General features: G+C 46.5%; 1 protein-coding gene across 9 annotated transcripts in view; it reads right to left on the bottom strand.

Moving 5' to 3' along the window:
• ZNF831 (zinc finger protein 831) overlaps nt 1-12,212 on the bottom strand; it is a 114,587-nt gene that overhangs the window by 35,319 nt on the left and 67,056 nt on the right. The window contains exon 8 of one of the 9 annotated variants that reach the window (XM_021920870.2): nt 5,791-9,730. The exons of the other annotated variants lie outside the window; for them this stretch is intronic. Within the exon in view, the coding sequence (XP_021776562.2) occupies nt 9,612-9,730 (119 nt within the window). The 3' untranslated portion in view covers nt 5,791-9,611. Of the gene's footprint in view, nt 1-5,790; nt 9,731-12,212 lie in introns of those variants that run through there. 9 annotated transcript variants of the gene reach the window in all.

Raw genomic sequence — 12,212 nt, 5'->3', positions numbered from 1 at the left:
GCCTCTCCTGGAACACATGAGAAGTCAGCCTGGAAGAGGATGCTACCAAACCACGGATGAGAAGCCCACGGCACCTCGAAGCAACCAGGTGTCGAGGTACCTCGGCTGGTGAGAAGCCGGGCATGCAGGGCCCATACTTGATAGGAGGGGAAGCAGGGTCTCCTGGAATAAGAGGAAGTCCCCCCACCCACCACGCACCATCACATTTCCAAGGCAGCTTCTGAAGGCCTCCTGGTGCGAGGGTACTTAAAGTGACTTAAAGTGGGTGCCCTCCTATATTCTCCCGGGGGAATGGAAAAGAAGGACATGGTTCCCCGTAATCCATCCACCCCCAAAAGAGCGCTGGCCACACTGGTTTCAGTGTTTGGCTCAAGTGACCTGGATGCGGGGGTGGCGGATGACAGGGAGAGGTGACTCCTTCCTTCCTCCCTCCTGTCCCGTGGCCTCCTGGCAGCCTTTGAAGTAAAGGTCTCAGACTAGCTGACTGTATTTGGGCCCAGATGGGGTATGTGTGCACGTGCACATCCGCGCGCGTGTGTATGTGTGTTTAAATTAGCACCCTGTAAAAACTGAGAGATTTTACTTAACGTAAAATTCTAGGTTCTGTCTTCCCTGTAGAGCTAGATGAATACCAGCCAGCTGGCCTTCTCACCACACAACAGCCAAGGCTATATGATTCAAAGCACTCTTTCCAATTCCAGATGTATTTTGTGTAGTGTTACCATCACCCCCATTTTAAAGATGGGGAAACCGAGGCATAGAAGAGCTGAGACACATCCCTAGGACCACATGACTACAGGTGGTGAGACTCTGCTGTGAGCCTGAGTGCTTTTCTCCGAGGCCCGTTCCCATAGCTGCTGGAGCACCGCTGCCTCTGCTGGGAGGCTGCTGCCGGCTCGCTCCTGCATCTCTCTGTTAAAACGTTTGCTTGCTAGTATTTTTCCACGTGCTTTTTAAAAACATGGCTAGTTCTGAAAGAGAACCGGTGTGTCTGCAACATGGAGAGGAAGGAACCATCGCACACACTTGGCAAGCGAAGGGTCCGAGAGTCCTGGTCATTGTGCAGCGATTGGGAGCCTGCATTTCGCGGCAGAATCCTGGATTCTGCTTTACATCCCTGCGGACAGGCAGCACCCAATACAGCCTTCGGCACCCCGTTTTGTCCTTTTTCTTCTTTCACCCCCATCTCTCACCCTTTGGTCCTGGGAAACTGAAATCATGCCCCTCTCTCCGACCTCCTCCAAAGCCCCCTTCCTGCTTCCTCCTGTTCTCAGCTGGGGCTCCTGCCTCCCTTCTTCGTGAACATTCTTACTCTTGCATTTCTGGGCGGTGTTTATGTGAGGGCAGTGAAACGTTATCCACAGGCTGGGGTCGTCTGGTGCGGAGGTCGTGACGACAGTCGCTTGTTCAGCGGGGGTCCCAGCCGATTTCCAGAAACCAACGAACTGGGATCAAAACCCTGCTCTCCCTTCCTTCGGCTTCAGCCTGCCACCTTGGTTCTACCACGGAAACCCCTACAAACATAAAATAAATTTGTACCGCCAGGTCCCTGGTGTTCAGAGTAGGTGCCCCCGATTGCACGGGTCTGGGTCTGGGGTCCGCCCGCCTCCCTCCCGGGCCGACCCCAGGCCCTGCGGCGCCGCGGAGCGAGGAGCGAGCCGGGCGCCGGCAGTACCCGCGGCGGGCGCTAGGGGGCCCCCACGGAGCTTGGAAGGCGGCTTTGCTGTAAACCCCAGCCCGCTGCGCTTTTTTCCGGGTAATAAATTCACAAGGCTTGTTTTTTAACCCCCACCAGAGGTTAAAATAGTTTCATAAAAAGTTTTGGTAAATTCATGGGTAACTTTTGAGGTTATGTGAGGTTGTTGTCAAAAAAAAAAAAAAAAAAAAGGAGAGAGAAAAACAGAGCCTTTTTCTCTGCTCCTGCAAGACTGAGGCTCGGCGCCGGCGGGGGCGGAGGGGGCCCGGGCTTTGTGTTCTTCCAGAAGCGTCCATGTGGATAGGCGGCTCTCCAGGCCCCCAGGCGCCCACCCACCGGGGTGGGGAGGTCTCGGGAGCGCCCAGGCAGGGGTCGGCACCCGCCTCGCCGCCCGCCCGGGCGCCCTGCAGCTTTCTCGAGGCTTCGCTGAGCTCGACCCCCAGCCCAGCCCAGCCCAGCCCAGCCCAGCCCAGCCCGTGGGGCGAGTGGGGTTCGGGGCTCTGCGTTGATCGCTTGCTGTCATGCCATGGGAATACAGCAAAAGTTACAGCCCCTGAGTAGGGGTTAAAAAGAACTTTATCAGATTGATAAGCCAGGAGACAGGAGGAGGCAGAAAGAAAACAGCGCAGTTAAGGGAGGGGGCGTCGCACATTAACTATGATTCAGACTCCGATGCACTGAGTTCATTTTTCAATCTGCCTTTAGCTAGGGGAAAAAAAATAAAGAAATTATGGAAAATTGAGAAATAAACATCTCTGAGAGTGCTTTGCACCCGGGGGTGCTTAATGAACACTTAATAATTTCAAACGCTAGTACTTAGAAAAATGGCTTTTGTCCGTTCCCGGCACGCCAGGTGCCTCCTAGCAAAACCGGAAAACTGAAAACGACTGAAAATGATCGCTAATGTCTATATGGAGGGTGGTACAAAAATCACTTTTCACGTCCTTTGGAAGTTAAGGAAATAAGCAAGCCAAAAATTTAAGAGTTTTAGCAAGGGAAAAACCTTGGAACTGAGCTTGCATTTCTTTTCCTCAACGTATGAACTTGGGCAAGACTCCTAATTAGGACAGGGCTGGTCACACATCACCTCCTGACCCCACGGGGCCATACTGAAAATTAGATGAGGAAAAACATTTGGAGGAAACTCTCAAAATGCTACTGCAGGAAGCAGTGGTTGTTTTTGGAGCAGATTCCCCATGCTCCCTGCCAGCAGCCAGCAGTGGGGTGAGGGCCACTGTGAACCGTTTACCTAGAGGACGATGGGGTCCCTACCAGAGCACAGTATTGCCAGGGAGGCCGCTAGAACGAGCTGGAGCTTGGAGGATTATTCCAGTTTCGTTATTTTCTCAACCTTGAGGGCAGGTCTCACCCCCACAGGAAGAGCACAGTAGGCATGCATGTAGCACAAACTCAAGGGCCCCGAATGTACTCCCGAATCCCCAAGAGCTCCCTGCTCCGGGAAGTATGGACCTGCACCGTTTACTGACTCCTTCCTTTGGCTTGAAGACGTCTTATCCAGACCTGGGGTGAAAATTCAGCACATGCTCACCCCTGCCAGCTCCCAGCCATGATAACCACACACTGTAAAGCCCTTTGTAGTTCACACAGCACTTTCACAGTCACTGTCTCATGTAACTTGAGCCTCTCCTCAGTCTTAAGGGCAAATGAGTCAGGTATTCCTAGACAGGCTTCATGGGGTTCTTGGGCATCAGATTAAATGAATTATGGACTCAGAAACTCCAGGCCCATTCTACAGATGAGGACCTGAGACAAGGAGAAGGAACAATCTTGCCCAAAGAACTAGTAAAAGTCAAAACTCAAACCAATTCCTCTAAATCCAGAAAGCAAAATTATTTATCCTGTACCCACCTTGGCCTCAAAGGAGGCTGAGAGAGAGAAAGGGAAACATTTGGCTTTCCAAGGTTAATGGAGTAAGATGGTTGAGGAGACTTTGGAGTGTCTGGCATCAGAAGGAGCCGATTCTTCTGTAAAAATAACAATAAAAGCAGAATTGTGTTCTCAAACTCTAGCTAGATGTTGAGACCTAACCTCTTTCTCTCTGATTAAAAGGAAAGTTAGGAAGGGGTTTAGGCAAGTGTTAAAGATGGAATCAAAACAAGACTATCTCCATGGCATGATCAAGAGGCTTGAGAGGGAGCTGAGAAGAGAATCGCCTTCCCATTATGAGTCAGTGTCACTGAAGGTTTCTCTCTGTAGCCCCTAAAGTTACTTCTCCCCTAGGCTCCACTCACACCTTAGTTAGAATTAATCCTACAGGCTCATCTGCCTCCAAAACCAAAAGGGCCTGGTCCCTTGTGAAGCCCAGGCAGCAGGTGGGTGTTGGGGAAACAGACCCCGCAAGGTATGCCTGGTGCCTCCGTGATTTTGTTGAGGATGAGTCATGCCCTTTGTGTCCCATTTGTAGCCTGTTGAGTTCCATGCCTGAGATCCTCATTTTTCTTCCTGCCTCATCCTCTGATTCTATTTGGCTACTGGTTCCAGCACGTTGCATAGGAAAATTCCAGAACAAAACTCAGGATTCATTTGTGGCTCTCTGCTGAGAAGGAGGTCTTCCAAATCAAATGTGAGAATGGTTTTCAGAAAGTCTTTCCAAAGCAGAACCGTCCCCATTTCAGGTATGGGATGGGATTGAAGAGGATTAGAAGAATTTCTCTCCCTCCCTCTCCTCTTCTCTCTCTCTCTCTCTCTCAACTTTTAACATAAACACATATTTATCTTTAAAATGCCCATATTTCAACCTTCTCCTTCAATGACTATATCATCCTGCCCACCCACCTCCCCACTGAACCCATCATTAGTGCACTACCTATTGTTGCCTTCCCACCTTCTGTTGGCACAGAAATCAGAATTCTAATCATGGCACTCTGTTTCTACAGGAATCTATTAGTGATTGCTAAGGGAAACACTTAGCATTTTAGATAAATAAGTACATAGTAGTTAAGTGCTCCATTCCCAGCAGTTTAGAGTATATGGCAAAAATTCTTTATGATCGAGGGACGAAAGAAGGCATGATAAAGAGTGACAGCCTTCGGTTCTCCCACATGCCCTGTTGACACTCCTTTCTGCAGTGGGGGGCCGGATGGAGAGGCTTTTGGGGTGAGCGTCAGAAGTGTGCCCCTCCCCATGCTCCTGTTTATGCTAGCACACTCTCCCTTCTCCGCTCCAGCCGGCCTTGTCAGGATCCCTCATTTGGAAGCTTAATCATATCAGCAAGCTCACCGCACTGCATTTGTAATGACTTGTTTACCAGTCTGTGCCGGCTCCCCTTGCCACACTGGGCTCTCCCTAAGGACAAGGGCCATGTCATGTTCTCGTCTGCCTCTCTTCCTGCTCCCACACATTGCCTGGCGCAGAACAGGCCCCAGTGATTGCCTGGGACCCTCAGGCCGCGTGACTCTCATCTGTCTCACAAAGGTGTCTTGCTCCACCAACTGTTTCCTAAGCTCCTTGAGGTGAGGGCTCAAGACATCTTCTGTTCCTCTCCTCTCATGGAGCTTCAAAAGACACTCAGTGGCTCACAAATGCATACCTAATTGCATTAAGCCATGAGTAAGATGGTTTCCCCAGGTCTGCATGAAGGAAGAGGGGACATCTGCTGTGATTACCTGCCTGACCCCCCTTCTTTAGGGGGAACCATCTCTCATTTACTCTTTTTATTTTGTATTTTTTATTTTGAGACAGAATCTCACTCTATCACCCAGGCTGGACTGCAATAGCGCGATCTCGGCTCACTGCAATCTCCGCCTCCTGGGTTCAAGCAATTTTCCTACCTGAGCCTCCCAAGTATCTGGGACTACAGGTGCATGCCACAGAGCTAATTTTTATATTTTTAGTAGAGAGGGGGTTTCACCATGTTGCCCAGGCTGGTCTCAAACTCATGACTTCAGGTGATCTCCCCTCCTCAGCCTCTTCTTAATGGCTGTAGCAGAGATGGCCCCAACTCAACCCTCAGTACAAGGACAGGTGCAGGACCCATACCTGGCCACTCAACATCCCCAGTGACGGGGTCAAGGACAGGCACATGACTAAACCAGGCCAGTCAGACTGAGTTTGGGGACTCAGTTATTAAAAAAAAAAAAAAAAAAAAAAAAAAAAGGTCACGCTAACACAAGCATGGAACAGCTGGGCAGGACCAGAGCTGCCCAGAGATGGAGACAGACGAACACCCACCTACAGAGCCTCTGGACCCAGCTGAGCTTGAAGCAATTCTCATTGTTCTGTGAGATAATGAATTGGGTTCTGTTTGTTTGTCTAAGCCAATTTGAATAGAGCCTCTTTTCCTCACACCCCAAAGAGTCTCTCCTAATACAGGCATGCCGAGTTTAAAGTTCTGCCTCCAGTAGCAACATTTCAAAATAAGATAACCAGGGAATCTGTTTGGGAATAATAAAAGCTTGAAAAAAGAAACACTGCTCTCATATTGCAGCCCCAGCTTTGTGAGCCTTCTCATTTTATCCCAGGAGTCTGGACTGTGGCCCCAAATCCCACCCTAACCCAGGAAGGGCTGAGAAATTCATCTCTCCAGCTTCTGTTTATAACGAGGAATAATGCCTCTGCTCAGCCTCTGCCTAAAGCCTTGCATATTAGTGTTTGCTCTCTCAGGCCCCCGGAGGCCGGGGCTTCTCTGAGCTTTCTGGGAGGTAGCTGAGTAACACTGGGCCTCAGCAGCCTGCAGATCAACTCATCTCTTTTGCAAATTGCTAACCGGGTCTAATGAATTGGCTGGGCACAGAGGAAGGCCTTGTGTCCTTTGCAGTGACAGAGTCCCCCCAGAGCAGGCTGATCCGTCGTGCCTCTGCCGAGGAACAAATCTATTAATATTTGGTGAGAACATCAAATTGTGCCCAGTGGACATAACGTCTGGTCAAGAGAAACACACTTCTCTGTTATTTAAAAAAAAAAGTCTTATCGTCCCTCCATGTTCTTTTTTCTACTAGAGAATGCCAGCGTTCCACGGATGGAATGGATAAGAGACCCCTAGTGAGAAGCAAGGAGGGCTGGAAAGGCCCTCCCGTCCATAGGCATAGAAGGTAATATCTTTTACTCATCCAAGGGGAAAAGAAGAAAAAGTTTTATAAGCTGGAGGAAAGGAGTGGTATTTAATATGCTACTGGTAGGCGTATAAACTGGGAAGCAATTTGAAAATGGCTATTAAAAATGTGCAACACAACACTTAAAGACCCAGCAATTTCTCTTCTTGGTTATCCCCTAGAGCAAACCCTGCCTGGGCTAAGGAGATATGAACAGTGTGTCCAAGGAGCATCATGCGTGAAACACTGGTGATGACCAAACTCTTGATTAATAGGAGAATGACTTCATAAATAAGAGTATCCCCACCCAGAGGGACTCTGTCCCTGCTCAGGAAGTTGAGATAAATCTACATGTATTCATAATGTGGAACCACAAAACATTTTTGAGTAAAAAGAGCAAGTTGTGCAATGAGATATGCAGTGTGATGCTGCTGTGTTACACACACACACACAGAGACAGAGTGGGGGGGGGGGAGAGAGAGGAAGATCTGTCAGATGCACTCCAGACTCCAAACTGTCATTTTACCTGAGGATGGTATTGGAATGGGGTAGTGGTGAAACTGAACATCAGCCTTATGTATTGCATTTTAACGGGTTAAGATAAATATTATTCATGATTACATGTGTAATTAAAAACTAATAATTAACTTTTTTGCTCCCCTATGTGGAGCATCACTTTTTCCATGCTTTTTTTTAAGAACAAAGGTGCTCTGCCTGTCAGTGATCTTCTAATCCGTCACCTCATACCCACTCTGTTTACCCCAATTCTTGCTCCACTGCATGTCTACAGTGAACTTTAGAAAACCTAAATGGGATTAGCTGCACCTTGCCCTTCACCCTTCAGTGGCTCCCTGTTCTCAGGAAAAATATTTCAGGCCCCTACTGAGGCCTGAGAAGCCCTGCAGGTGATGCCCCGTCCTGTGAGCCTCCGCTGCGCCTGCGCCCGTCCCCCATGCACCCTGGCACACTGGCCATCTCTCTATCACACGTGCCATCCTGTGAGCCTCCGCTGTGCCGGCGCCCGTCCCCCATGCACCCTGGCACACTGGCCGTCTCTCTATGACGTGTGTACCACCTCCTCCTGCCACAGGCAGCATGCCCACCATGGGCTCCCAATCAGTGCCCCAGAATCTCAGAAATGCAGAGTTCCCAGGAGCCAGAGGTTACAGTGAGCCGAGATCACGCCACCCCACTCCAGCCTGGGCGACAGAGTGAAACTCCATCTCAATCCATCGGTCAATCAATAAGAAATGCAGGGATTCGGGCTGACTCCGAAACTCTTGGCGAGTGTCTCTCACGCTAGCCCAATGAAGCAGAGAAGGGAAGGGTCTTCCAGGAGGGTCTTTGCAGAATGTTGCCTCTGGCCTCTGCAGCCAATTCTGCTGAATTGGTTCAGTGGTTTAAATTCATACAGGTCAAGGCCTTACAAAAGTTGAGGAAATTCTAGATGAAACAATGTAAGTCAATGAGGATCCTACTGACAGAGAAAAAGGGGGTATGGCCCTCCAAGAGTGGGGGCCCAGGGAAGGGTGTGGGGGTTGGTGGTTATTTTAGGTGATTCATAAGCAAAAAGTTAAAGAAAACTGAATTGCACAATGATGAAGCTGTTCTCTCTTCTATTCTCTTGTTAATCTGCTGATTAAGGAAAGAAGAAAGTCTCGACTAGGTGCTAATGCATCTTGAATGCTTCCCTAACACTTCCAAATCTCTTTTTAGCAGGAGTATTCCTAGGGCTCACGGACTTCAGCTCACAACAGATTCTGCCTGGAACTTATATACCAAAAGCATTGTAGTGTTTGTATTTTTGCAATGTTCCCTTAATGGTACATAATATTAACTTTTCATTTTCAGTCTCGATAAACAGCTTCTCTTTGAAATAAATGGACCTAAGTTTTTTTGTAAGTGTACCTAGGGGTAAAAATAAGAATCACATAGGTGACATGCAGATGCAACAAAAGTTCTGAAGGTAGCACCTAGATGATTTCAATTTAGGAATCAGTGCTGATCCCCAGATCAATCATCTGGGTGCCTCTGGGCAAGTCACTGGACAACTCTCTAAGCCTCAGTTTCTCCATCTGCCAAAAGAGGATAAAAGTCACTCATCACAGGTTTGCCCAAGGGAATAAATGTGTCTGACCTTCCTAAATTGAAAGCGCCTCCTGATTTTAGTTATTGAGAGAGTTTTCTAAAATCTCCATTGGAAATATAGCCCTGAACCTCACCGTGTTTACTGTTATAAACCATGCCAGCTGCAGGAAATTGCAAAACCATAAACTCAATGTAGTTCTTATCGTTCAATAAAACATCTCCCTCAATCAATATGACTTCAGATGTGTCATCTGGGCACAGGGCCACGCTCAGCTCCTCTTCACTGTTCCAATTTTAGTCTGTGTACCAGGAGAAGCGGCACGACATCCAATGTGCCCAGCAAAAGCCCAAATAATTAACCTCAACCACATCAATGTTCTCCATTCAGTTCCGCAAAATGTGTTTCTAAGGAAATATATAAGAGCACTCTTTATACCACGGAATGTTTTAATGTACCCAAGCATTCAAGTAAATAGAACAGGTCTCAGTTAATGGAACTTTTAGCACAGAGGTTTTCAATAATAATAATTTTTTACAAAGCTGATATGTCATCAGCTAGAAAGAGATGTGCACATAAATATAAAAACAGGGCAAATCTATTTATGAGGCTACTTTTTGCAGCCCAAGGGTCAATAACTATCATATTAGGAGAATGATAATAAGGCTGTATGTTGATGGGCATTAGGATCACAGAGAACAGGACGTCCCAGTTGAAATACAAACAAAATCAATGATGTTGCCTTCATCCCCCCACCTCCCCACATTCTGAAAAATAATCATTTCAGAGCAGTGACCTCATCAGAAATTGTGTAACCACAACCACAGAGAATCTTCGGCAGCTTTTGCTTAGGTAGCGTCGCCCTTCGTATGGATGTGTAATTTTCAGTTGCTTCTTCTAATGGAAAAATGACACAGCAGCACGTGAGCACATGCAGACACACACACATACATGCGAAGCTTATCTTTCTAAGCGAGACTCTAACTGGGAAAATAGTGGAAAGAGCATTTCCAAGACATGATTTGCTGTGAATTTCTCCTTAGGCTAGAAGGCATGGCTTTTGACTGAGTGGCACCAGCTGACCCAAGATGACATGGAGTAGCTGTCCGGGGGAAAACTGCCCCCAGCTCCTATGCTAGAATAAGAAAGGCGTTCCAGGTAAGAAATGAATCGGCAGCACAGTCCCATCACACATGCATTTAACCCACACCCTGACTGTTGAAGCTCACCCTTCCCTGACCCAAGAAGACACAACTCCACTCTCTTGCTTAATCCTCACCACAACAACTCAATCCATTAAGCAGTTTTAGAGGTTTAATGCTAAAACAAAATGGCACACACCACGCAATGAAGCAGGGATACTTGGGAATTTCTCATACCCCTCTCCAGTGGGAGGATTTGCTGTTTATCTTCAAAGCTGCCTACATGGATGGATGGCCTTTTTTCTTTCCTTCTTTCATCTCAGCAGTCCTCAAACATATTGTGCGCGAGAATTTCTGTTCAGAGTTGTATACACAAATCGTACCCTTATGATAGATTTGCAGGATTCTCAAAGATAATTTTGACAATAGGGATTGTGCCTTGGGGGCCAGCTTTGGAAATGAACCTCACCACCCTTTACAACATGACCCCACTTTAGTGTGGGAGAGGACGTCAGGTTAAAAGGCATGGAAACGACATTAGCAGTTCCATTACTACTTTTACCTCCCCAGAGCTTCCATCCATAAAACAGAGGTGACATAAGATGACTCCTAAGATTGGAAATGGTGATTCCATAGAGTTGAATTTTATGGTTCCTCTACTGCCATCCCACTGGATACCCACTGGGTTTTTCCATTATTGACACAACGCACACTCAGAAACCAAGACTCCAGGTGGCGTGCTCGCTCTTGTTCATGCTCAAAGAAGATTTGGGGGCTGGTCTTTGCTTGTGCTTTCATCTGAGACTAAGCTTCAGGAACCTCAAGGTAAAGAAACTTATGTTTGTTAAATTGTTCATTCAACAAACATTTATTGAGGACCTGCTACAGTGCTAGGCCCCTGGATGCACACATGGAGGAGATGACCTAGCAGCTTGGTAAATAAGGTCTTCTTTAGTTGAGATCATTGCTACAGGGGAAAGGCCACCTAAAATTAATTCATTCACAATTCATTCGCAATACCACAATTTCACAGTGAATAGTATTAAGGACTTTGAGAATTTGTCTGGAAAAACGACCAAACCAAAAGTTGTGAAAATAAGTTAATATGCCTACAAAGATGAAAATAAAACCTCCATTTTGGAGGTTATAATGGCAAACTACGAGCTAATTGTTAAAAATCAGCAAAACTTAGTCAAGTATTGATGAGGACATACATTTTTACATAAAATTGTAGGGTAGACCAATGGACTATTTACCTTGCATTTACTTTAATTGCTAGGTCATCAAGAAGGATACCCCCCCAAAAAAATATTATAGAGCTTTATCAATTTTTCCAAAGACTTCTCTTAAGCCTCTGATATTCAAGTCACTCTTCTAGAGTTATCATCTTTGTCACTCTTCTCTTGTTCATTTGTCACCTAGTCTGATTCTGCCAGTGGGTGTGAATCAGCAGGCTGCCAATGGTCTTTTCTATCAATTTCACAAAATGCAACATCTTGAGCACAATTTGCAATTTCACTTAGCGATCAATTTACATGATATTGCAAAAATTAATCTGAAGGGCATGGATGGATGTGATGGTAGGCAGGGAGACAGAGAATTGAATGGGGTCTATATTTACCAGCAGTCTATTAGGGAAGGTTATCATATTCCTACCTAACCAGCCAACCTTATGACTGGAGTGTTCCATAAAGAACATCTGGATTTTAAGGTAGACGCCTGTTTTCCCTGGCGCATCAATGACTTGATATCTAAGAACTTTTTTACCAATCCCTTCAATGAGACAGCCCTAGTCTATGAGATTAAATGCACCCCTCAGCCCTTATCCTAAAGCGAATGTGATGAGGAAGGATGTTCTTTAAAATAGCAAAACTTCTGTCCATTCTTAGTCACACAGCCTGAGGTGCCTGGGAAATACACCTTAGTTGATATTTTAAAAGAAATTTCAAGTTTCCTGCACCAACTAGCTGGAAACTTGGATGGAATGGACTACTGGATTTAGGATTAGGGAAAAAAGACTCTGTTGTCCAGGGAGTCTCATAGACTCCAATCAATGTACAATCTTATACATTAGGTCTTTATCCCTCATAACTCCTCTGGCCTTCTGCTTTCAGATGACTTCACTGCCAAGCCATCTGTTAATTCAAATGATTAGAACCATGCTTTTGGAATAGTTTAGGAGAGAGGAAAATTAAACATCTTTTTAAAAAATATTTTTTAAAAAAACATCCTCTCTC

This window comes from Papio anubis, chromosome 16 (assembly GCF_008728515.1).
Source record: "Papio anubis isolate 15944 chromosome 16, Panubis1.0, whole genome shotgun sequence".
NCBI lineage: Eukaryota > Metazoa > Chordata > Mammalia > Primates > Cercopithecidae > Papio > Papio anubis.
The sequence above is the reverse complement of the archived record's forward strand: the minus strand, read 5'-3'. Positions and strand labels throughout refer to the sequence as shown.